At 42.8% G+C, this 25,985-nt stretch overlaps 2 protein-coding genes across 5 annotated transcripts in view; one reads left to right on the plus strand and one right to left on the minus strand.

Moving 5' to 3' along the window:
- rhoq (ras homolog family member Q) overlaps positions 1-5,424 on the plus strand; it is a 29,807-nt gene extending 24,383 nt beyond the window's left edge. The window contains exons 4-6 of one of the 3 annotated variants that reach the window (XM_085980551.1): positions 2,309-2,404; positions 3,330-3,488; positions 4,142-4,229. In XM_085980551.1, the coding sequence (XP_085836677.1) occupies positions 2,309-2,404; positions 3,330-3,473 (240 nt within the window). In that variant the 3' untranslated portion in view covers positions 3,474-3,488; positions 4,142-4,229. Of the gene's footprint in view, positions 1-2,308; positions 2,405-3,329; positions 3,489-4,141 lie in introns of all 3 variants that reach the window. The other 2 variants (XM_085980545.1, XM_085980554.1) reach the window with 2 other exon arrangements.
- pigf (phosphatidylinositol glycan anchor biosynthesis, class F) overlaps positions 4,477-25,985 on the minus strand; it is a 60,406-nt gene continuing 38,897 nt past the window's right edge. For both annotated transcript variants that reach the window (XM_085980539.1, XM_085980533.1), the window contains one exon: positions 4,477-4,874. In XM_085980539.1, coding sequence (XP_085836665.1) covers positions 4,778-4,874 — 97 coding nt within the window. In that variant the 3' untranslated portion in view covers positions 4,477-4,777. The remainder of the gene's footprint in view (positions 4,875-25,985) is intronic.

Raw genomic sequence — 25,985 nt, forward strand, 5'->3', positions numbered from 1 at the left:
GATGCAAATTGATTACACGCTTCAGTAGAGCTCACTGTACTGTGAGCTGCTTTGCTAATCAAAGTATTCTGATTTGAGTCACTGAGTATCACCTCTGTAAACTCAACTGAGAAATTACCATATGGTGAATTGGACAGCACCTAATACCCCATGTTTGGGCATTGCCGATTGACTTTATTTTTTAATGTTTCTTTCCAAACCAAATGGGAACAAGGAGATTTGTTAAGTCATTGTCAAATAATGAACACGAACTTTTCACATCGGGCATTCTGGAACCATGTGTGCTTTGCTTATATCTGTAAAGAGACCACCGGTCCATAACTTTAGAAAAGCTCTTAAAATTGTAACCTGGTTTCAGAAAGGCCTTCCTTTCACCAGACACTGGGCTCCGTTTGGAAATAGACATTCTGGGAACTGGTCATGTGTCTGGTTTCCAAAAATAAAATGAGAACTTTAAAAATACTTGGGAATTTTAGAACTATTCACTTGATTTTTCAGTTTGTGTTGAATGACTCACTTGAGCTGCTTAAAATTATCTCTAAATCTCTATTAAAATGTAGAATAATATTGTTGGAAATGATTACAAGGCAGATATCTGACCGAAGGGTTCATATTTGCATGCTTGGTTTAGAACGCCTCTGAACCTTGAGATTAGATTATAACCTTGAAATCATTTGTTAGCATCTTCAGAATGTATATCACTTCATGCTTTTATCTTCAGTCTGACGTGGGTATTTTTTTAAAGTCTGTCTTTGTATTGGAAACCAGATGTCTGTATGCCCCACATCCTTGACCATCTTTATACAAGAGGATCAACAACTGTGACATTATTACTGCAGTTTTACAGAGAAATATCAAGCATTTTTTGTCTAGTTCATATTTTGTAAATTTTAATGTTTTAATGCTGATTTGCCAAATACTGCATTAATAGATTACATGTGGCATTTCATTTGTTTCCTCTTTGGTATAACTCAGAGTAGCTTCATCAGTTCTAAGTGGAGGTCTGTTTGGTTGGGAGTCAAATGATTGAGCATACAGCACGTTCATTTAAAAGTGGGGAACCGGATTTCATACTCTGGTCTCTGGAGCCACATCACAACCACCCTGAGGATCAGATGATTAAAAGAAAATCAGACTATTTGTATTCTAAATAGGGAAAATGTTTGCGTCATTTTGGAAAGCTCTTCCATTGCATATTCTTTCTCAATTTTGCACTTAAATTGTTTTGCTTTTTCAAAACCATTTTGGATGTAAACCAAAGTTTCTTTGCTGAAATGAGCCATTCTTTCTCAATAAACTCCCTTGCAGGTCTAGTCTGCAGAATCCCTGTAATGTGACCATCTTTCATGTGTGCAAGTGAAACCAACATGACGCAATTGACTTATCAGAAGTTTTTGTCCGGTTAATGTAATTAGAACTTAATCATAAATTATGATTGACATGTTACTTACACTACTGAATTAAATTGTGAAAAATACTTCTTAATTAATAGATAATTCAGTCTAACACTGCAAATTTGATGCTTGAAAATTTAATTGAGTAGACTACTTTATTTTAAAAAAATGTCCAGATAATGTTATGATACTTATAACAGCAACTCTCAAGCAGAGACCATATAGCAGCACTGCTATGACCAGGGACTCTGTTCATAGAAATGTGTCGGAACATGCTGTAGAGAAATGCATTTTGGGACATCAATGTACTGTATTGCACTATATTGGATTATAGCATATTTGAACACATGCACTGCCTGGTTCCATTCGTTTTGTGGCACTCTAACATCAAGGGCGATAGTTGTGTTCAAGAACTGAATATTTTGATTTGACAGAATAAAATAACTTCCATCACCCTGCATACCAATAATTGCAATACTGCAGAATGAAAAATAATTTTTCCATTTTCTTTTTTTCAAACTCTTGTCATAATAGTGGGGTGGGGGGAAAAGAGAATTCAGAAAGGCGGGTACTCTGAGCTCCAGTAATTCACATCTTTGATAAACCAACTGCCAGCCCCTTCTAATTGGGTTAGATCTCAATGAGAATCAGTGCAACATTATGCTGCACTTGTAAAGATGTGGGCTCTGATGACCCAAACTGATTTGAATTTCATTCAGCCAGTGCTGGATTCACATCCAGGTACCATGAACGGAGGACTGCATTAGAACCCATTGCACCAAACCCACTTCAAAAGGGAGCCTCAGAATATTGTTTTTCAGCAAAAGCTCAGTTTGACATAGAGAGAATATCTGCAAAAAAAACCAACTTTTAAATTTGTCTGAAATTCACATTCTGTATGGATTGTTTTTCAGATTGACCTTCGTGATGACCCAAGAACTTTAACTAGACTAAATACCTTGAAGGAAAAGCCTGTGACTACAGAGCAAGGGGAGAAGTTGGCAAAGGGGGTACAGTGTCTCACTTAAAATTAGTATCTGGTATTAAACTGCATGTTACTTTCTAGACTGGAAAAGCTTACCATTGGAGTATATCTAAACTTCCTCAACTTTTGAAAGATCAAAACTTTACATGATCTAGAGCCATGGTTTTTCCTTCCATGTAGAGCAGTTTTATTTCTCATGTGTTAGATGATCCTTTACCATTCCTTTACAAGGAATGTCAGAAAATAGGATTTTAAATGATTTTTTTTTCTTTTTAAAAACTCTCATTTTCATCAAAACCACACTAAGGTTCAAAAGCCTGGCTGATGGTTTAGCAATGGGGTGGGGGGAGGGGCAGAGAAGAGCGCTCTCCTCAGTACAATGGCTATTTATACTACCACATCTGCACCATGAATCTAAAACTGGCACTTATTAACACAAACAGGTCATTTAACTCCATGAAATCCGTAGTCAGACTGCAGACCACGTGGTGATAGGTGCGTGAGTAACTGAAGGAGGAAGTACAATTGCAGCAGAGCCAAATGTACTGAGTTTCTAGGGACATTCAAAGTTTGTCCTTGGCTACAGCGTGATGAAAAGAGTCATTTGTATTTTTAATCTTAATTTTGTACTTGTTTGACCTGATAGCTGTAAATGTTGGCCTGGAATTTACAGTCCCCGTGACGGCGTGCGCTCAGCATACGCTGTCTTAAGCCTTCTGGAAAGGCCCTGCTTTCACCAGCACAAGGGTTATTGTAAATCTTATTAAAATTTATATTTAAAAAATGCATAAACACTTAATTAGTTTATGCAAATTTTGGCCTGGATTAAAATGTTTAAAATTATTCAAAAAATTACATTTTTATTGTATTTGCTGTAATGAAGGGACTTTTAATTAAATTTGAAAATCAGAACATTTTTTTAGTTGTCTAAATTGTTTAATTATTTGGAGATTCCAGTAGGGTTTATGGGGATTCTGTTCGTAAATGGAATCCTCCTTTCTTTCTCGTCCACTTCCAAACCGCCTGCGTCCCTGGGATCCGTGGGCCTTTACGCAGGTGCACGCCTGGAGGCCCGGGACCCGAATTCTCCGTAGCTTTGGAGCCAGGAGGTAAGTTTGTAGATCTTTCGCGGGTCGGAGGCGTACTCCTGCGGTACGTCTCCAACTGCAAATTCAGGGCCAATGATCTTAAATGATTGTGGAATTCCCGACACTTACTTTTTCCTCATCTTCTCCCACTTCCCTATGTTCAGCTTGCTCTCCTTGGCCTTTGGTACCAGCATGGGCTCTGATTCAGCTGGAGATAGACATGACAGCTAGCTGAGTTAGCCTTTTGCTGGTGGCTTATTGGCTGGTACAATTCAACCCAAGCAACAAGAGGCATGTGCTGATAGCCAGGCTCAGTTGTACAGCCTATGGGACATTTGCTGCAAAAGCCTAGCCCTGGAACAGGCTTGCACATTCACTACTGGTTTAAGGACAGTAACTTTTGTTTGGCTGCTTGCTGTGCCCCATCTGGCTAAATCTTATACCCCACAGTTTGAGAGCTACTGCTCTTAAGTTCATAAAGAATAGCCACTTGGAAAAGCCACTGGAGAATGTCAGTACCATTAAAAAAAATCTTAGGTTTGTCTTTTGTTTTTACAAAGACCAGAAACAAATGAAATAACTAGACTTTTTATATATTTGTACACAAGTTTTTCTTTTTGCAATTGCAACAGATTTTGCAAAATGTAACTCAATTCCTTGTATCCATCTGACAGATTGGAGCATATTGCTATGTGGAGTGTTCGGCTTTGACACAAAAAGGACTGAAGACTGTCTTTGATGAAGCCATAATAGCTATTCTAACTCCAAAGAAAAATGTTTTGAAAAAAAGACTTGGATCAAGATGCATAAACTGCTGTATGATCACATGAGAGTGAGGATACAGAAAAGGCTGCTCCAGCCCATTGTGAAGAACCCTCCAGCAACAATAAAATAGTGCTTGTATTACATATAATGAGTGTGCATTACAGCTAAAGATGAAAGTAATCTAGATTCATCATCAACCGCACAAGATTTGTACTGTCTGGAAAAAAAACCCAGCAAATTGATGTCATATGGAGGAATTTATTTCCCTGGAAGGTACAATGTTGAGATTCTCAGGGGTCGTTGCACTTGCAAAAGCTACAATTTTTCCCCCTTTTTTTTAAAATTAGGAAGCAAGTCATCCAAGGCATGCCACAAAAAAAACTATTCTGTTCTGGAACATAAGTGTTCAAGAAAACATTTTTATTCTACAAAACATAGCCTTGGAGAGATGCCAAATGCGGTTCTGCACAGTTCGGAATGGAGTTGGTTTAACCAAACATATTACAGCATTCTCAGCAACTGCTGAAATCATCGGCATTTGTATGTCAGGTGTTTCTTGTGCCAGTGTATCCATAATGGTGCGATGACGAGACTGATCGTGAATCCAAGTGTTGCTCCAAGTGTGCAGGAAATTGGCCACACCTGTGAAGAGTAACGTACACAATGTTGGGTTGGACACGGAGAGACAGAAGCACAGATTTTAAAGCAACCAAAATTAGTATTTTTTTGCATAACCTGGCTCTAATTAAAAACTTTAAATCTGTACAGCACAGTATCAGATTTGTTCCATATTACTGTACTTTTATGCAAATGAGGAAGAGTTAAACAAATTTTTGTAGTTTCATTTTCACCATTGCAGCCATTTATACATGCACAGAACGTTTCTTAAAGATCATGGCAGTTTTCTGTAGGTTTCACCTACTTTGGGAAGTGTTATTTAAAGAATGTTAAACACTAACTTATATACCATACCTGTATTAATCAAGGTTTTTCTTGAATTTAAAACAAATATATAGGAAACATCCTCTTGTATAAAAATGTGAAACACAGCTAAACTCTTAAGAGTTGCAAGCTACATCTAAAATAAAGTTTGACTCCCTTCCCCCCACCCCCTCCTTTGAGTGTCCATAAGCTGGATGCTGAGGATGCAATCTTTGTAATGTTTGATACCAAAATAAATTTTATTATCTCAGTGTATAGTGGTGTAAAGTCATTTACGCTGCAGTCGGAAAACTTGTTCTTGCCAATGATAGAATGCTCATGGTATTTTGCTGGAGTTAGAGGAAGAAAAGTAGCAGAATTGGACAACATTAGCAAATGGAGTAAAACAGGTGTCAAACATTAGCAAGCCTGCGTAAAAGCAACAAGCTAAAGTTTGCTTACTGTTCCAACTGACTGCTCTTCATTAAATCACTGAAGACGACATTGTTTGGTTTCAGGGCCATGCATTTAGGGGTGAAGCAGGTGCTTATTTTGCAAGACTGATTTTGAGTTTGAGTTGCTGAAATTTGTTTTGGCTCAGTATTTCAGCAGTTACCTTGATGATACCAGATTCCTGCTCCAACTTTACATTTATCATGGAAGTTCTGATCTTAGTATTTATTTTTTTACAGCAGTTAAGAAAAAGGGATTTGTGTTTCAATAATACTGTATGCAATGTACATCTGTAAGTGACCAGAACAGGAAATAAGACTGTTGCACATCCCTATCCAACTGCATGAGGGAAAGTCAAAAATGTACAAATAAACACTTAAAAAAAAAAAAAACTTGGTGTATTAACAGTTTGAAGCAAAGGTATGGCTTATTATGTGTTGCAGTGATCCTGTTAAATTAGAAAAGGGGAGAGGAGGAATCAAACTTGCAGCTTAGAAGATTCTAATTGAAATTCATATGTGAGCATATGCAAAAAAGCTCCAACTCCAAATATAATTTGGAGGTTAATGAAAAGGCCATTAGGACTAAACAAGCTGTCCTTTAACATAGATCAACGCCACTTACTCAACTTCACTGGCTCTCTCAATCCCTTCTCCAGAAATGCATCTAATGGACTAATGATCCCAACCTTAATGGCCGTTAACTTATTCCACAACTTTTTTTTTAATTAAACGGTCCTTGCTCCCAACTTCCTTATTTTCAAAATGTGTGAGCTTCCCGGTATTTGAACGATTTGGTTCCATTTTATCAATTCCTATCCAATCTTAAACTTCAACTGAGTAGCTCTTCACTCCTTCACCCCACCCCACACCAAAAAAGTGGAAAGTTTACACGTCCCAGATGAACACTTCCTCAATTTTAAGTATTTGTTTTTATTTTTTATACTGACCAGCCATATACCTCACTAAAATTTGAATGCACCTAATGGAAAGTTTTTGAATTTGTTCTTGGGACGTGGGCAAGTGACAAGGGCATATTTATTGCCCCACCCTAGTTGGCCAAGGTGGTGATGCTGGGCCTTCTCCTTAGGTCATTGTGGTAAGGGTGCGCCTACAATAGTATTGGGTAGAAAATTCCAGCATCTTGACCCAGTGAAAATTAATTTACAGAAGGAATACAATTGCTCCATCTTTGTTTTATTTTATTATACAGCAGCATACGATTGGAAGATGCAACTTTTATTTTGCATGTAAAGAGGAGGTTGGCGATGATGGTGTTTCCAAGACATTACTGCTCTTGTGGAGATGGCTGAGGTTTCTCTTGTTCAAGATGGTCATTATCCAGCACTTAAGTGAGGCATATTACCCACCACTCGTCAGCTGAAGCCGGGCTGTTATGCAGGTATTGCTGTAACCTGCCCTGGACTGTTTCATTATCAGAGAAAGAAGGCGCAGTCCATTTGCCAGATCATTTTTTTTTTAAATTGAGCCTAAGCATTAGACTAGTTACAGCTGCAGGGAATCATGTGGTTCCTGGCTGGTTTAAAAAAACAATTCACAGCAACCCTGCAAAACCCCTTGTTGCAATATTACTACTTACATAGCAAAAGTTTTACTGCAAATGATACACTAAAATAGACACCATAAATTCCAAAATTAAAAAAGCTTTAGAAAACATTCCTGCTCATTTTCATTTCACCCTTTTAAGAGTTACTAATTTAATTTTCTAACACCATTTAATTTAGAGTCTTAACTGGGTTTCTCACCTCTGCTTTCCCTTTGGCCCTTTAACCAAGGCCCTACACAAATAAAATTTAGACTGGTTGAAAATCAGTTTGAAGGAATGGATCAGAAGGTTAATCAGATTGATGTGGTTGTCATTAAGCTACTCGGCCAAACTATTTCCTGGCATTCAATAACCCAAAACAATCAAGATAGGTTAGCAGCTGTGTTCGAAGGGTTACATTTGCATACTGTTCAGGCACTCGCTGTGAATAGGATGATTTTGAGTTTTCAAAATCACCTGCTTTGTGACATTTATGCCCAATTTCTATATTCAGCTTCCTTGCTGACCTAGCCTTAAGCCAGAGGTGCTATAATTGGTGTCTCAGTCTCAAGTTCAGAAGGAGAAAGAGAAATAGTTCCCATTCCTGATCACTATCTCGTGACCCTGTTGGAAAGTGGGGACATCAAGTGCCAACAAGATTAGGCAAGGCTAGGCTACGATACAATCCATGCTCGAATAGCTTTAGGTCAACTCATACAAGAATGGCCATTTGGGCAAAGTTAAGGAAGGCTGCTTTTCATGGACCCATAACCCAACAAAAGTCAGCACCTGCAGAGGGAGGAGAAAAGTCAGCGTGTGGGAAAAAAACACTGGATGGTTTGAATCTAGCTGCCACTGAAATAGCAGGGTCCCATGTGAAATTAATTTGTGCAGTCTCAACCCAGTTCTTGGAAGGTGCATAACTACTGCTGAAAGGCTCCTTACAAATTGGTACTTAAAGGCCATAAGGATGGCTAGTTTAGGAAATAGAAAAATCCATACTGGTTTATGAGAGGTGTTATGGGAGCTTGAGGCACATTATGGGGAGCTGTACTCTGCATCTATATTGTTCCTGCTCTTAAGAACAAAGAAATATAACTTTAAGAAAATAAAACACCCTGTTCATTTCTGGGGTCACTTGCTCAGTCCCATCTTACCAAAAAAAATCTTAAGAAAAATCTGTAATACTTACTAAATCTGCCCTCTTGATTCAACACAGAACTCAATGGAAATAGTCTCTCCCCTCAGGAATATACATACCTTGCATGCACTCCAGATCTGTGTGGGCTTTTGGCAAGTAACAAGAATTTTGAACCCTGCTTAAACCCCTGAACTTATTTTTCTTTTAATCTATTTAATTTTTGACAAGTGTCTGTCTACCTAGCCACTTGTTTTTTTGGGGGGGGGGAGGGAAGAAGTTACATTATTTGTTTTGCTGTAAGTTTGGGAGCTTTGTGTACACCACCCAGGCTGTTGTCAAGATTGCTTATATATCTACATAATAATTCATGCATCATTTTAAAGATCTGGATCACATTCCTTTCTAACTTTTCTCTGCCAAAAGCTAAATTGCGAGGTGAGGTGCATAGAATTCTAAAGTCCAAAATAAAAATCATTGAATTTTCTCCAATACATTAATGTATTTTTGATAATACAATATCCAACACTGCATATAATATTCAAATGAGGTCTTACCGATGAAAAACATGGCTAGAACAATTTAACGTTGTCTTAAATTGCCCTGAGGCACATACAACTACTTGATTTAACCTTGTTGATAACAGCCTTATGTTGACTGGATGCTTTGTGAAAAAGGTTAATCACACCCTAATCTCCCTTCTTTCACTGCCCACCTACTATGTATTTACATAAATAAGCATTCTTACATTAATTTACATAATGGTCCAACTGCTAATTAGCTAGCTATCTAATTCGTGCTTGTCTCGCGCATATCAATCTCCTATATTTTTCTTGGCCACATAGCTCGGCAGCGGTGAAATTTATTACTGGAAATGCTCCCCTCCCCCCACAATACTTATGACTAGTATGGCAATCGGGACCAAGTCAGAACACTATGGAATACAAGTGACTGGCCATCACACACCCTCATCAATCAGGAAGACTTGTTCCACACAATCATGGTCACAAAGTTAGCATGAAAGGGAAATACAGGTAGATAATTTGGATTCAATTTGACAATAACTATGGTATTTCTCACTGTAGTGTACAGAACACAAGTGAATTTACAGTAATTAGACACACACACACACACACACCCACCCTCTTGGGGCCTGTTATGTTTTTAAGTCTCCAGTCTCTAAATATACTCAGTAGGAAATAGGACAGAAAGATATTTATTACACACCAATCAAGAAAACCTATATTCATCTGAAAAGAATTAAAGTTGCAAGTATTTATCACAGCAATTTTTAAAGCAGTTTTACCAAAAATAAAGGTAGTTTATGTATTAAGAATTAATGTTTGATTCACTTATATGCTATGGGGAAGTATGAAAAGTGTTATGTAATCAGTTTAACTGAAACTAGTGCCAAGATAAAATTAGCATCTGCTTAATTCCGACACAACCTTACAAGTATTAAGCCATACAACAGAAAATGCTGGAAACACTCAGCAGGTCAGGCAGCATTGTGGAGAGAAAGAGAGTTAACGTTTCAGGTCGATGACCCTTCGTCAGAACTGGAAAAAGTTGGAGAAGTGTGGGGCAGGGAAAGGGGGGAGGGGAGGAAAGAACAAAAGGGAAGGTCTGTGATAGGATGGAAGGCAGGAGAGATTAAAAGACAAAAGGGATGATGGTGCAAGGCAAAAGGAGTTGGTAATGGGACAAGTTAAGATGAGGTGGAAATGGTAATGGCAGAATGATCGACAGCTGCCATGTGAGAGAAAAAAGAAAACAGGGATAGTCAACATGGCTGGTCAAGGGAAGATCATGTCTGACTAATTTGATTGAATTTTTTTGAGGGGGTGACTAGGTGTGTGGATGAGGGTAACGCAGTGGATGTGGTATACATGGATTTCAGTAAGGCCTTCGATAAAGTCCCGCACAGGAGACTGGTCAAGAAGGTAAGAGCCCATGGAATCCAGGGTGCCTTGGCACATTGGATACAAAACTGGCTTAGTGGCAGAAGGCAGAGGGTGATGGTCGAAGGTTGTTTTTGTGACTGGAAGCCTGTGGCCAGTGGGGTACCACAGGGATCGGTGCTGGGTCCCTTGCTGTTTGTGGTCTACATTAATGACTTGGATATGAATGTAAAAGGTATGATCAGTAAGTTCGCGGATGATACAAAAATTGGTAGGGTGGTAAATAGCGAGGAGGGTAGCCTCAGTCTGCAGGACGATATAGATGGGTTGGTCAGATGGGCGGAACAGTGGCAAATGGAATTTAACCCGGAAAAGTGCGAGGTGATGCACTTTGGGGGGACTAACAAGGCAAGGGAATACACAATGAATGGTAAGACCCTAGGCAAGATGGAGGGTCAGAGGGATCTGGGTGTGCAAGTACACAGATCCCTGAAGGCGGCGGAACAGGTGGATAAGGTGGTAAAAAAGGCATATGGGATACTTGCCTTCATTAGCCGAGGCATAGAATATAAGAGCAAGGAGGTTATGATGGAGCTGTATAAAACACTGGTTAGGCCACAGCTGGAATACTGTGTGCAGTTCTGGTCGCCACACTACAGGAAGGATGTGAACGCTTTGGAGAGGGTGCAGAGGAGATTCACCAGGATGTTACCAGGGCTGGAGTGCTTCAGCTATGAAGAGAGACTGGGCAGATTGGGTTTGTTTTCCTTGGAGCAGAGGAGGCTGAGGGGGGACATGATTGAGGTGTACAAAATTATGAGGGGCATAGATAGGATGGATACTGAGGAGCTTTTTCCCTTAATAGAAGGGTCAATAACTAGGGGGCATAGATTCAAGGTAAAGGGCGGGAGGTTTAGAGGGGATTTGAGAAAGAACTTTTTCACCCAGAGGGTGGTTGGAGTCTGGAACTCACTGCCTGAAAGGGTTGTGGAGGCAGGAACCCTCACAACATTTAAGAAGCATTTGGATGAGCACTTGAAATGCCATAGCATACAAGGCTACGGACCAAATGCTGGAATATGGGATTAGATTAGACAGGGCTTGATGGCCGGCGCGGACACGATGGGCCGAAGGGCCTCTATCCGTGCTGTATAACTCTATGACTCTATAGGGGCCGAGGTTATAGTCTGAAATTGTTGAACTCGATGTTGAGTCCAGAAGGCTGTAAAGTGCCTAACTGAAAGAGGAGATGCTGTTCCTCGAGCTTACATTGAGCTTCTTTGGAACAGTGCAAGAGGCCGAGGACGGAGAGATCAGAGTGGGAGTGGAGCGGAGAATTAAAGTGACAGGCGACCGGAAGCTCGGGGTCATGCTTAGGGACTGAACGGAGGTGTTCCGCAAAGTGGTCACCCAATCTGCGTTTGGGCTCCCCAATGTAGAGAAGCATAAAGCCATCCTTTACTGGAGCAGTTTCATCATCTTATGGGCCTAGTAGAGGCTGCAGCTTACTCATGTCCTGATTTACTGCATTTATAACCTTATGGCTCTGCTTCGCCTGGTAACTCTCCCAACATCCCCAAGTTTACCTGAAAGTCAGGTGCAGACACCATGACCCACTTTGATGTATAGTTTCAATATTCTATGAGCACCTTGCCAACAGTGCAAAGAAGATCAGTTTGGCATGAGACTGATACTGGATGAAAATTTAATAGAATTGCAACCAAAACACAGAATAAGCCAGGTTCTTGGTAGGAAATTTACTCCTTTTGCTAGCAAAAAAATCAGCAATGGTATTGGTCTGTTTATATATTTTTTTAAATCAATCTGATGCATTGTTAATGCAAGACAAGGCAACACAAGCAGAAAGTGAACAAAGTGGTTTTAACTTCAATCAGCTTGGGGAAACTTTTCACCCATACCCAGTGTCTCATGGGCAATTGTACAATTCTGCTCTAGAGTACTTAAAGACTGCTACCTAATTGTCTCAAATCTACATGAAGCTGGATAGCTGCTCACTTCCTCTCTGGTGTAATGTGCATATTTAAGCAATACTTAATACTCAAATTGGTCAGATTTAAACTTCCTGCTACTTTGTTAGTGGCTCTCAGCCCCAGAAGTTAGACTTCTGCATTTTTTGCAAAATACTTTATGAAAAAAACTCTTACCAATGCATAAATTAGAATCTTAGAATTTTTTTTTCATTTCCCTCCCCTCCCATAAAGCCACGATATAGGTTTCCACACCTCTGAAACCATCCATCTGCTACATCATTCAACTGCAGACCGATGCACAGCTTTCCTCAGTTCCTCTCATTTTTCATACCAGCTTTGAAAATATGCCACAGCTAAGTCACACTTTAGGGAGGGGGGGGAAACCACTGAAAGCATTCAATAAAAATATTAAACTAAAATTGCAGATGTCTACAGTGGAATTACTTAACCCAAAAATTCCCTGTTAAATAGCAAGGTACAGAACGTCTCAAGTCAGGTGCTGCATGTACAGAAAATGGAAAAGGTATTGTAGCATAACATGCTTTTAGTTTGTTTGCAAGACCAGATGGAAAAAGAGTGGTTTTGGTTTGGCAGACAAATGCAGTACTGAGTCAAGGAGCATGATCTGTCATATGCACAGTGGTTCAATTATGGTTTATAAATTGCTTCTAGCTTCCTTATAAAGACGATGTCGTCATTAAATGCGAGAACAGCAATGTTTACCAAGCCTAGGAAGAAGAAAATAGCTGATCAAGCACTGGCAGAGGAAATGCTGATGCAAAAAGACAGGGATTGGTTGCCTGATCCTTTGAGTTAGCGTATGGAAAAAGTTTAGGGTAGCGTTTTGATTTCAGAAATCCCTATTATAGCAGGCTACTCAAGTTCACAGTACAGTACATAATAACGCTGGGGCGCACTGTTCAGTAGAAGAATGGTGGTAGATCAGTGTCAATGGTTGAGATAGAACAATACAAAATGATCAGTAAGCTACAGTATTCCAAAAACACATTGTGCAAAAAGTTATGAAGCAACTTTTGTCATTTAAATAGCCTTGTAGAGTCAGCCTTGGCTTGTGGTAGCAGTCTCGGCTCGGAGTCAGAAAGTTAGGGTTAGGAAGATGTGGGTTCAAGCACCAGAGACTTGAGCATATATTCTAGGCTGACACTTCAATGCAGTAATGAGTGAGTGCTACATTATCAAGGGTGACGTCTTTCAGCTGAGACATTAAATTGAAGTCCCATCTGCCCTCTTGGGTGGATCTAAAAGATTCCATGGTCCTATTTGAGGAGGAGCGGGGAAGTTTTTCCCCCAGTGTCCTGCCCAGCATTTATCCCTCAACCAACATTATTTAAAAAACGTATCTGGTCATTTATCGCCTTGCTATTTGTGGGAGCTTGCTGCTGCCTTCATTACAACAGTGACTGCATTTCAAAACTACTTCATTGCCTGTGAAGCGCTTTTGGATGTCCTGAGAGCATGAAAGGCACTATATAAATGCAAGTTCTTTCCTTTAAAAATGCAAATCGAAAGATGCTTCATTTAGGATCTGACCTAACCGGTCTTGTGACAAGGGTTGCATCCCAAGAAAATGCAGTTAACAGAACCATTCAACTGTACTTTAGCTAAAAGCCAACATGTACGAACTCAGACAAAGAAGCTGGTGCCACAAATGAAAATCTATTTTAGTCTCTAGTTTTAGCAATCAACTTTTGCAGTGGCCAGAAGCAATGGGCAGCCATAACCGTAAGTGGCCAAACAGCATGGAATCAAAACTGCACATATACAGAAATATTTAGTGATCTAAAAAGGACAAAATAGTACTATTATCAAATCCTCATTTGCATTACTAAAATTCTAAACATCTAATTTAAAATAACTTTTTTTTTTTAAAAGTCAGTGAAATCAATATGGCCAGGAAAATCAAGAAGTTATTCCTAAAAACTGGTACAGAATTTATTCCATTTATAAGGAAGAGCTGAATTCAGAGCAATCAAGACAGTTAAGGTTTTCCAATTAAAAGATCATGTGACATGGGGGCCCAGCTAGCAGCCTGAAGTGGCAGCTCTGGGACCAGATTATTTTTGGCCGTGCCAGGAGAGTGAACATGATGCAAGGCATAGCTTAAACTCATCCTGCTGACCAGGCGAGTACTTCCTCACCTCTAAAATTAAAAAAAGGGACCCTTCCCCCATTGCTAGGATAGGCACTCAGCCTCTGCATCCAACAATCACCTGTGCCAGCACCCTACCCAGTTCCTCTAGACAGAAGGGAGTATTGGCCCCACTGGTGATTTATCATTGCTGTCAGTAAGGATCATGCCCGCAGACAACCTGCAGTCCCCAGCAACTCCGTGCCTCAACCTGCCAATAACTGAAGAAATTCTACTTCCGACTACTCGCTCAGCAATTTAAACAAAAGGTGCTCAAAATCTTGCAGACTCCAAGTTGTCCATTCGTTGCCTCATGCCTGTTCTGCCATTCAATTAGATCAGGGATGATAACTCCATCTACTCGCCTTGGTTCCGTAACCCTTAATACTCTTGCCCAACAAAATTCTATCAATCTCGGTTTTGAAATTTTCAATTGAACTAGCCTCAACGGCTTTTTGGGGGAGAGACTTCCAGATTTCCACTACCCTTTGTGTGAAGAAGTGTCTCCTGACTTCACCTCTGAATGGCCTAGCTCTAATTTTAAGGTTATATCCCCTTGTTCTGGACCTCCCACCAGAGGAATCAGTTTCTTTCCATCTACCCTATCAACTCCTTTAATCACCTTACTTAGATCGCCACTTAATCTTTGATACTCAAGGGAATACAAGCGCAGTCTATGCAACCTGTCCTCATAATTTAACCCATTTAGCACAGATATAATTCTGGTGAGTCTATGATGTACCCCCTCAGAGGCCAATATATCCTTCGTGGGCTACAGTGCCCAGAACTGAATGCAGTGCTCTAAATGAGGTCTAATCAGAGCTTTATATAATTGTAACATAACTTCCACCCCTTTGTATTCCAGCCCCCCCTTGAGCTAAAGGCCAATATTCCCATTAGCCTTTCTAATTATATTTTGTATTTGTCCACCAGGTTTTAGTGATTTCTGCAAGAGGAGAGACCGGACTAACAGACTCACTGCATTAGAACAGAGATTGCGATTTGATACAGATGTTTAAAGTTATGAAGGATTGTAATCAGGTAAAAATTAGTACGCTAGTTAGTAGTGGAGGGAGTGGGTGTTTAAGCTGGTGGATGGGGCCTTGCAGATGGTGGAGGGACTTACGGGAGTCAGGAGAATACGCAGCCTCTGACTTGCTCCAAGTATCCATGGCATTTATGTGGTTGTTCCAGTTCAGTTTGTGGTCAGTGGTGACCCCAAAGCAATTGATGGTGGGGGATTTGGTAATGGTAATGCAACTTGTTATGTATTGTGTGTTCTCCTCCCACCTGTGGTGGCGCTGTCACAGGAGATAAATGGTTGGGTGTTCTCTGTTAAGTTTAGCTCTCTTTGTTCGGAACTTGCCAGAACTTCCTTTCCTTCCAATAAAGCACTTCATGTTTGAATCTCTGAGTTCTGAGTCCTAAATTGTGTCTAGGTAGAAAGGTACCGACACAACACAACTGAATGTCATGGGGAGGTGGTTAAGCTCTTTATTGTTGAAGATGGTTCTTGCTTGGCCCTTGAGGCATAGATGCTACTTGCCACTTATCAGCCCAAGTCTGGATGTTGTCCAGGTCTTGTTGCATGCGGACATGTACTGATTTCATCTTCCACTGTTGTTGAACCAGAGGCAAGGGGAGAGTGAGAGAGAGTCCACTCTCGGGTTAGAGTATGTTTGTGATATTTTTGCTCTGTGTGGGAAGCTGTAGTGCTGTGCGAGATAGATTGTTATTCAGATTATTATCTGAATGGCAATAGATTGGGAGAAGGGGAAGTGCAATGAGACCTGCGCGTCCTTGTGCACTAGTCACTGAAAGTAAGCATGCAGGTGCAGCAGGCGGTTAAGAAGGCAAATGGTTTGTTGGCCTTTATAGCGAGAGGGTTTGAGTACAGGAACAAGGATGTCTTGCTGCAGTTGTACAGGGCCTTGATGAGACCACATCTGGAGTATTGTGTGCAGTTTTGGTCGCCTTATGAGGAAGGATGTTCTTGCCATGGAAGGAGTGCAGCGAAGATTCACCAGGCTGATACCTGGGATGGCAGGAATGACGTATGAGGAGAGATTGAGTCGATTGGGCTTGTATTCGCTGGAGTTTAGAAGAATGAGAGGGGATCTCATCGAAACATAAAATTCTAACAGGACTAGACAGACTAGATGCTAGAAGGATGTTCCCGATGGTCAGGGAGTCCAGAACCAGGGGTCACAGTCTAAGGATAAGGGGTAAGCCATTTAGGACAGGGATGAGGAGGAATTTCTTCACCCAGAGAGTGGTGAACCTGTGGAATTCTCTACCAAAGAAGGCAGTAGAGGCCAATTCATTAAATATATTCAAGAAGGAGTTGGATATATTTCTTAAGGCTAAAGGGATCAAGGGATATGGAGAGAAGGCAGGAACGGGGTACTGAATTTGGATGATCAGCCATGATCGCATTGAATGGTGGAGCAGGCTCGAGGGGCCGAATGGCCTACTCCTGCTCCTATCTTCTATGCTTTTGTTTCTATGTCTCTCCATAGGTGGAGAATCCAACAGCACTTGGACCCTATTGAGATTTGTAGGCTCAGTGGGGGTGGGGGGATTGAGTTTACCTTTTCTTTGGTGGAGTTTCTGCTCACCTGGAGGGGGAGATTGCATCTGGGTTCTTGGTTGTCTTCTGCAATATCTGATCAGCAGGGGAGAGGTGGGTGCAAGTGCAGATTGCGTACTATTTGCTATCTAAACGACTTTTGCTTTAAATGAGCAGCAGTTTGAAGTCTTTAATGTTCCTCTCCATAATTCTGTTCGGTGAGGGGGGCGTTGCTAAATTATTTATTACTGATGCGTTCTTAGAGGCTGGTCCATTTCTGCGTGAAGGTGTTACCGCAGTTTCTCTCCGGGTAGATTGCCCAAATACTGTTGCTAGTTCGGGACATTGTGGTATTTCTCGTGGTTTTACACTATTCAACTCCTGGTCCATCTCAAAGTCCATTTACCATCTGCTGAGCTTTTTGTGCTCACATTTTCCCACTTCTGCTTCTCAGTGAGGTTGTTTGATTTCCAGTCAAGATTTTAAAGCGACTCACAGGATGCCTCCTCCTGATCCCTATCCAGTGATCGTTGCCGTAAAGCGTATGTGTGACCTTCAAAAGGCAGGAATGGACGCAGTTGTGATAAGCCCATGATCAAGTAGCCTTGAGGCGCACACATGAAGACTAACTACTTGAGTAAGGCGCCAGATGGCTGCCAGTACTTGTGTACCCAAACACTAGTCATTGCCTTCAGGAAGGGGATAATATTGGAGCCAAGAATCCTGTAAAGCTGTAAAAGGTGGAAGACTAAATTTCATCTGCCTCCACTGTATATACTGTAAATCACCTTTATTGCTCAGCTGCAAACAGAGCAATTCTTACTCAAATTTAATTGCTTCGTAACTCATTGTACTTGAGAGAAAACAAATGCATTAACATTTAATAAGCACTACCAAAGGGAATACTGTGGTATAAGATCTGCAATACAGCCTTTTTGGTGAGCTAGTCCAACTGATAGGGGGAATTTGAACCCTAAAAAACAGGTTGGGGCAGGGGGGGGGGAAAGAGAGAAAGAGATAGTTAGAGTTAAAAAAACAAATCCCGACCCCAGCCTGCCCACTTCGACTTTTAACAGAGGCAGGATGGGGGGAGGGGGTGTAGCGTAGCGGGTTGCCCGTTTAACTATTATAATGAGACGGGCGTGCCCATGGTGATCCACCATTACAAATTTAAAGCTGGCTGGTCAGGTTTCCTGGGCCTTGGGAAACCCGTCAGCTAAAGACAATCACTTGATCCAGGAGCTAAGTGCCTTAGCACTTGCATGCTGGATCCAGCGTCCCTGCCTCCGACATCCACCCCCCACCCCGATCACTCCCGACCACCCATCCCCAATATTTTCCCCCCACCCCAGGCCTCTGATCTCCCCCCGACCTCCCAGAGGCTTCTGATGCACCCCCACGAGCCCTCCAATCTCTCGCCCAAGGCCCCAGATTGTCTTCCTGGCCCCCAACCACCCCACTCCCCTGATGCTTATTCGGCCCCTGACCCCCCCCCAATCGTCCTCCGGCCCCGAATCACCCCCCCCCCCCCCCCAACTCATCCTCCAGCCCCGAATCACCCCCCCCACTACTCATCCTCTGGCCCCGAACCACCCCCACCCCCCCCAACCACTCACCCTCTGGCCCTGAATCACGCCGCCCCCCCCCCCACCACTGCTCATCCTCCGGCCCCGAATCACCCCCCCCAACTCATCCTCCGGCTCTGAATCACCCCCCCCCCTCCATGCTCATCCTCTGGCCTGGAATCACCCCCCCCCAACCACTCATCCTCTGGCCCTGAACCACCGCCCCCCCCCCACCCAACCACTCACCCTCCGGCCCCGAATCAACCCCCCCCCCCCACCGCCACTGCTCATCCTCTGGCCCCGAATCACCACCGCCCCCCCCAACCGCGCATCCTCCGGCCCCGAATTACGCCCCCCCCACCACCACTGCTCATCCTCTGGCCCGGAATCACCCCCCCCCCCGCTCATCCTCCAGCCGGAATCACCCCCCCCCCCCCGGATCATCCTCCAGCCCTGAATCACCCCCCCCCCGCCCCAAATCACCCCCGAGCACCCCCCCCCAAATCACCCCCGAGCCCCCCCCCCCAAATCACCCCCGAGCCCCCCCCCCCCAAATCACCCCCGAGCCCCCCCCCCCCAAATCACCCCCGAGCCCCCCCCCCCCAAAATCATCCCCTGGCCCCGAATCACCCCCCCCCCCCGGCCATTCCACAGGGCCTGCGGGAAACCCGTTCTCTCTGGACCCCCCGCTATCCAGATTGAAATTCCGGCCAATATGTTGAACATTCTCGCCACATTAAGTTAAGTGCCGGGCAATGTCCATCTCCAGCAAGAGAACCTAACCACCTTCCCTTGACATTCATTGGCATTACCATCACCGAGTCCCTCACCATCAACATCCTGGGAGTCACCATTGACTAGAAACTCAACTGGCCGTGGCTGGCTACTATCAGAGGCTGGATATTCTGTGGCGACTGGCTCACCTCCTGACTTTGTTTGTGTTAGAAATTAGGGGCGCCTAAAAATATATATGGTTATGCAAATGAAACTAACGCAAATAATACTGTGTTTAAATTATTGTATGTTTCTGCTCGAGACAAGTAAGGGGTTTCTGCTCGAGACAAGTAAGGGGTTTCTGCTCGAGACAAGTAAGGGGTTAATGTATAAGTTGTGTCTGACTGGAACTGTGCAAGTTTCATTTTCCTGGAGACATGTATTAGACTTTGAGACAAAATGTCGTCAGTTAGTTAGATTAGATGAGGCATAACATTCCACACAGGGGCCCATAGCATGGCCTTGCCCTGCCAGGCTAGCTGTCTGTTTGTAAGTTTAGGATTTTGACTTTGTTAATGTATCTTTAATTTGGCCAATGAAGGCCCAACTATGTTTCTTCCATTATTACTAATAACCATATTATAATGCTAAGGTAGAATTTGGAGTTTCTTTAACAGAACTGCTTGCGAAGGTAATTAAAAGTTAATTATTATAAAGAACAGAGAATAGAAGGAATTTATGGGAGTTAAGGTACCATCTCAGGATGGAATAGTCAGTTAGATGAAGGGGAGATAGCTTGGATGGCGGCTGGTTGAGTAAGACAGCTCTGGCTTGGGCCTCTGATTTAATGGCCCAAAGCTGTGCCTGGTACATGCACTGGTTGCACCAGGGGGGACAAGACAGGATGAGATGAGAGACTATTGCTTTGGAAGGAAAGGGCCGGATGAGATAAGGAAAGACAGTTTCTCAACATGCTGTAAGGCTATGATTGGTCAAGTACAGAAAGCATGTGTAATGGTTGTGAAGACCCCTTGAGGAATGGTCTTCATCAGTAAGTTTAGACAAAGAACTCGACATGCCATTGGGCAGCTTGTTTTAAGGGGAACCTCTATAGGTTAAATGGTCCTGTCCATTCTACCTCAGGCCCACCCCTAAAAAGAGAATAAAAGGAAGAGCTAAAGAACTCTTAGCTCAGACCGTGGAGCGAGGGGCTCCCAAGAGTCTAAAACTCTTCAGAGAGTGGACCCATGCAGACCCTAGTCTAACACTCTTGGGTAATTCACAGAGAGTGAGAGAGAGACACCCAAGACAAGGAGGAGACAGCTGTCTGTCCGATCGGGTCCGGTACCAGCTACTTGTCACGGTCGTATGTTTTTGCTGTATTACTAGCGTGTTATATTCTGTCCTAAACTCCGATTAAATACAATATACCCACCATATTGGTTTGCAAGCGATCCTGATTATTTGAAAGACTAGAGAGATACACAAATCTCTACATTTGGCTGGAGGTAGTTATAGCTCATCCAAAACTGGATGTTGGTCAAGCAGTCTGACAGCACAGAAGCAGTGGAAGGTTCAAAAGAGGTAGCGCAGAAGTAGAGCTGGGTGCAATTGGCACACACGTGGAAATGGATCCCATGTCTGCAGGCGACGGCGCTAACGGGCAGCATCTAGATGAGGAAGAGGAGGGGGCCAAAGATGGATCCTTGGGAGACTCCAGAGGTGATGTGGAAATGAGAAGAGTAAACATTGCTAGAGATGCTTTGGCTAGGATCAGATAGTTGATTGGAACCAAGCATGTCCTCAAGTGGTTAAACAACATACAATGAAGTACTGAAACACTTTTGAATTAATCCTTCTATCACACAAACTCATATACATAAAAGGAACATTTAAATTTGCTTAAACATTTTCTATGAAATGTGATAGACTGTTGGCTTTTTCTACCATTTGGAAGAGTCACACAGATCCTGTCTGACCAATTAAATCTTCAATGATTTACTGCTCCAGGCTAGCTTTATGGCAGTTAATGCAAGAGGTTTGCTATAATGAAGTCATTAAATGACAATGGAAGCCTGAATAGTAGTCACCTTTGGACCCAACTGTACTAAATAAAATGCCAATAGAATTTCTATGAAGTAGAATTAATGTCACAAATCTCGCTCATAGAAACATCATTACATTTTTCGTTTGGCTTGGATATTGAGACAGCCTCGCTTGCCCCTTGCAGGCATCATCAGTCAATTGTTGGCAGACAGGAAGCATACTTTTGCTGAATGGGATTGGTACTGTCCTTCTCATCACTATACTGTACTACTGGGCAGAGCTCCATCTAGCAGCCTGACAAAGAACTGCTGAAACCTACCCAAGTTTCTTTAAATACACATGAAGGCTGCAAAAGTGAGTGAGAGAGGGCGAGCAAGAGAAAGAAAGACACACACACATTATATGAAACATCACAACTGTCATGGGATCAGATGCAGCTGTTGCTGCCGAGCTAGGATCAGAGGTAAAGTGCTGACACTGAGGTAGCACAGAGTCATGCACACATGGAACAAATGAGGAAAAGTTGTACATGCAGGCGGGTGCACAAATATCAGGAGGTTCAGAAAGGAAGTTCAGTTGAAGGACTGGAGCTCCAGAAATGAGACAGGAGGCAGAAGAGGCCCGAGAGGGGAAGCTTGTGCCAGATAACAACAACATGTATTTATATAGCATCTTTAACATAGTAAAGCGGCCCAAGGCACTTCACAGGAGTATTAGAAGACAAATAATTTGACACCGAGCCACATAAGGAGAAATTAGGGCAGGTGACCAAAAGCTTGGTGAAAGAGGTAGGTTTTAAGGAGCGTCTTAAAGGAGGAAAGAGAGGTAGAGAGGCAGAGAGATTTAGGCAGGGTATTCCAGAGCTTAGGGCCTAGGCAACAGAAGGCACGGCCACCAATGGTTGAGCGATTATATTCAGGGATGTTCAAGAAGGCAGATTTAGAGTAGCAGTATTATTTGCGTTACAGTTTCATTTGCATAATTAGAGTGGGGGGGTTGGGGGCTGGAGGAGATTACAGAGATAGGGAGGGGCGAGGCCATGGAGGGATTTGAAAACAAGGATGAGAATTTTGAAATCGAGGCGTTGCTTAACTGGGAGACAATGTAGGTCAGCAAGCACAGGGGTGATGGGTGAATGGGACTTGGAGAGAGTTAGGACACGGGCAGACCTCAAGTTTACATAGGGTAGAATGTGGGAGGCCAGCCAGGAGTGCATTGGAATAGTCAAGTCTAGAGGTAACAAGGCATGGATGGGGGTTTCAGCAGCGGATGAGCTGAGGCAAGGGCGGAGATGGGCGATGTTACAGAGGTGGAAATAGGCGGTCTTAGTTATGCCACCGATGTGATCGGAAGCTCATTTCAGGGTCAAATATAACACCAAGGTTGCGAACAGTGTGGTTCAGCCTCAGACAAATGTTAGAGAGAGATGGAGTCAGTGGCTAGGGAACGGAGTTTGTGGGACCAAAAACAATGGCTTCAGTTTTCCCAATATTTAATTGGAGAAAATATCTGCTCATCCAGAACAGGATGCCGGACAATTTAGAGACCATGGAGGGGTCGAGAGAAGTGGTGGTGAGGTAGAGCTGGGTGTCATCAGCGTACATGTGGAAACTGACGCTGTGTTTTATGATGTCGTCAAGGAGCAACATGTAGATGAGAAATAGGAGAGGGCCAAGGATAGATCCCTAGGGGACACCAGAGGTAACGATGTGGGAGTGGGAAGAGAAGCCATTGCAGGTGATTCCCTGACTACGATTAGATAGATAAGAATGGAACCAGGTGAGTGCAGTCCCACCCAGCTGGATGACGGTGGAGGCATTGGAGAAGGATGGAGTGGTCAAATGTGTCAAAGGCTGCAGACAAGTCAAGAAGGACGAGGAGGGTTAGCTTACCTTTGTCACAGTCACAAAGGATGTCATTTGTGACTTTGATGAGTGCCGTTTCAGTACTGTGGTAGGGGCGGAAACCTGATTGGAGGGATTCAAACATGTAGTTGCAGGAAAGATGGGCACGGATTTGGGAGGCGACAACACGTTCAAGGACTCGAGAGGAAAAGGAGGTTGTAGATAGGGTGGTAGTTTGCAAGGACGGAGGGGTCAAGGGTTGGTTTTTTTTGAGGAGAGGGGTGACGACGGTAGATTTGAGGGAGAGGGGGTCAGTACCTGAGGAGGGAGAACCGTTAACAATGTCAGCCAACATGTGAGCCAGAAAAGGAAGTTGGGTGGTCAGCAGTTTGGCGGGAATAGGGTCGAGGGAGCAGGAAGTGGGTCTCATGGACAAGATAAGCACAGAGAAGTCATGAGGGGAGATCAGTGAGAAAGTGGAGAAAGATCTGAGTTCAGGGCTAGGGTAGGGGGGAACCTTAGAGGAAGTTTGTCCTGGTGGGCTAGGGGAAGGAAGGGAGGTGGCAGAGGCAGCTGAACGGATGGTCTCAATCTTAGAGACAAAGAAGTCCATGAGCTCCTCACACTTGTTGGCGGAGGTGAGGGTGGAGGAGACGGGGGAGAAGGGTTTAAAAAGACAGTTCGCAGTGGAGAATAGAAGCTGGGGTATATCTTTGCATTCCAGAATGATTTTGGAATAGTGAGCAATTGTGGCAGACGAGAGCAGGACCTGATAATGCTTTATGTGGTCCAGCCAGATCTGGCGGGTGAATGGCTAAACCAGTTGTCCGCCATATCCGTTCAAATCTGCGTCCCTTGGACTTAAGGGAGCGAAGATGAGAGCCGTACCGGGGAAACGGCCAGGGTGAAAGAGAGTAATTGTTTTATTAGGGACTAGGGCATCAAAGATGGTGGTGAGGGTGTGGTTGAGCAGATTGGTAGCTGCGGAAATGTCATGGTGAATGGAGGGCCAAAGGTAAGACAGTTGGGATTTCATAAGTGCAGTTGTAAGAGAGTTGGGAGAGAGTTCTTTCCAGGAGTGGACACAGAAGGAAGTGGGGGGGGGGGGGGGGGGGGGGGGGGCAAAGATGTAGGTGGAGAGCGATACGAGGAAGTGGTCAGAGATGGCCTTATCTGCAACTGACACGACTGGAGTAGCGAGGCCACGAGAGATAGCAAGGTTGAGTGGGTGGCCGTGAACACGGGTTGGGGAGTTTACATGGAGGTGTGACGGAATAAGCCATATTCCAAGAGATACACTATCCTATGAACAGATTTCTGATATTAATACATGATATACTGGGTTTAAAAATCTAAAGCCTCGGCGACACAAGCTGTGTCAAAACAGGCTTCTGAGATGGGATGGTTTGATAACACAAGCTGTAAAAACCACACAGGCTTTTGAAATGGGAATTGATTGTTAATGCTAAAACAATGGTCCTATTGAAATAGCAGTTTGACGCTTCCAGAAGGTCTGGAGTTTGGGAGAAACACAATGGAATGACCCAACTAAAGTGTTAAAAACTAACACTAACACTGTGGAAACAGAAACAGAATATTAAAAAACCATGTGCCTTTGTAAAAATATCAAATAAGACAGGAAACACGATTAAGTATGCAACCAATTGAGATAGCTAGAAAACAAGCAAACACCCTAGTTGAAGTGGTTTTGATCTACATATTGTAAAAGGTACCTACAGAAGGCTTTGAAAATATGGCTTCAATAGATGACACCAAGCAATCACATGGTTTTTGTATTGAAAATGGAATAGTTAGTAGACACGACGTCTGTTTTCAAACAGCTAGGTCGTTTTAGAATTGAATGGAAAATCTTCGATTAGAATGGCATCAAAGAGATAAATCTGTAATAACAATGTTATGATAAGTTTTGAAACACCTAAACACAGACAGGATTCTAAAAGTTAACGGCTAAATTGACAGTAAGAATAGAAAAAGTCAACAGAGGATGACTTAGAGATAATTAGCTTACATCAGCAGAAAACTTCAAAGAATATGCCACTAAAAAAAGAGTATAAAAGATAGGATTTTCAAATGGAAAGTCAGAAGTCGCTGGAAGGGCAAGCGTTTCTCAACTTCACAGGCATGCTCTAAGTTTTTAAACTTTGAGTCTCAGGTCATCAAGGTATTTGATTTTGGTGAATATTCTGGATTAAGAACAAGAAATGTAAAAATGTACGAAGTTAAGATTTGAGAATAAGGATCTCTGAGAATAAGAAAATGTAAGCTATTTGTATTTTGAACTGTTAAAGTCGTGATTGACTTATCAGCTGTTAACTGAATGTTGGTTTTTTAATAAATGTATATATTTTTAGAATTGTCTCAATTAGTATTTCTGTATCAATCTCGTGAACTCAATTTCTGTACACTCTTTTGTAAGGAGTTGCAGAATTCTGGGGGGTATTCCGGACCCTCATAATATCCGGAAGGTTACAGTCTAGTTAAGCTTATTAAAAGTGCTATCCGGAGGACGGTAACATCTTCATGTCGTTCCTTTCTTTTAGGGAGAGACAGTCTGAACCTTTCGACCCAATTAAGCATCTTATAGAATTCGGCTATCTTTAACTTTAGTTGAAGGTGAACGTCTGGGGAATAAGCCTGATCTGGGGTAGCCCGAAAAGGGCTAGGACTAGTAATTATCCCTTCAGTGGGAGAGATTAAGGATAGAGAGGAGGCTAGTGAGCTCAGAGGAGGGAGAGCATGATGAATTGAGATGGAGTTTGAAATCACCGAGGATGAGAAGTTGTTCGGTGCAGAGGCTGAGGGAGGAAAGCAGTGAAAATATCTCGGTAATAATATGATTATTTTTTAGGAAGCAGTTCAGTCGAAGGACTGGAGCTCCAGAGATGAGGCAGAAAAG

Source organism: Somniosus microcephalus, chromosome 3 (assembly GCF_052327205.1).
Source record: "Somniosus microcephalus isolate GS21.2 chromosome 3, FLI_Smic_1.0, whole genome shotgun sequence".
Lineage (NCBI taxonomy): Eukaryota > Metazoa > Chordata > Chondrichthyes > Squaliformes > Somniosidae > Somniosus > Somniosus microcephalus.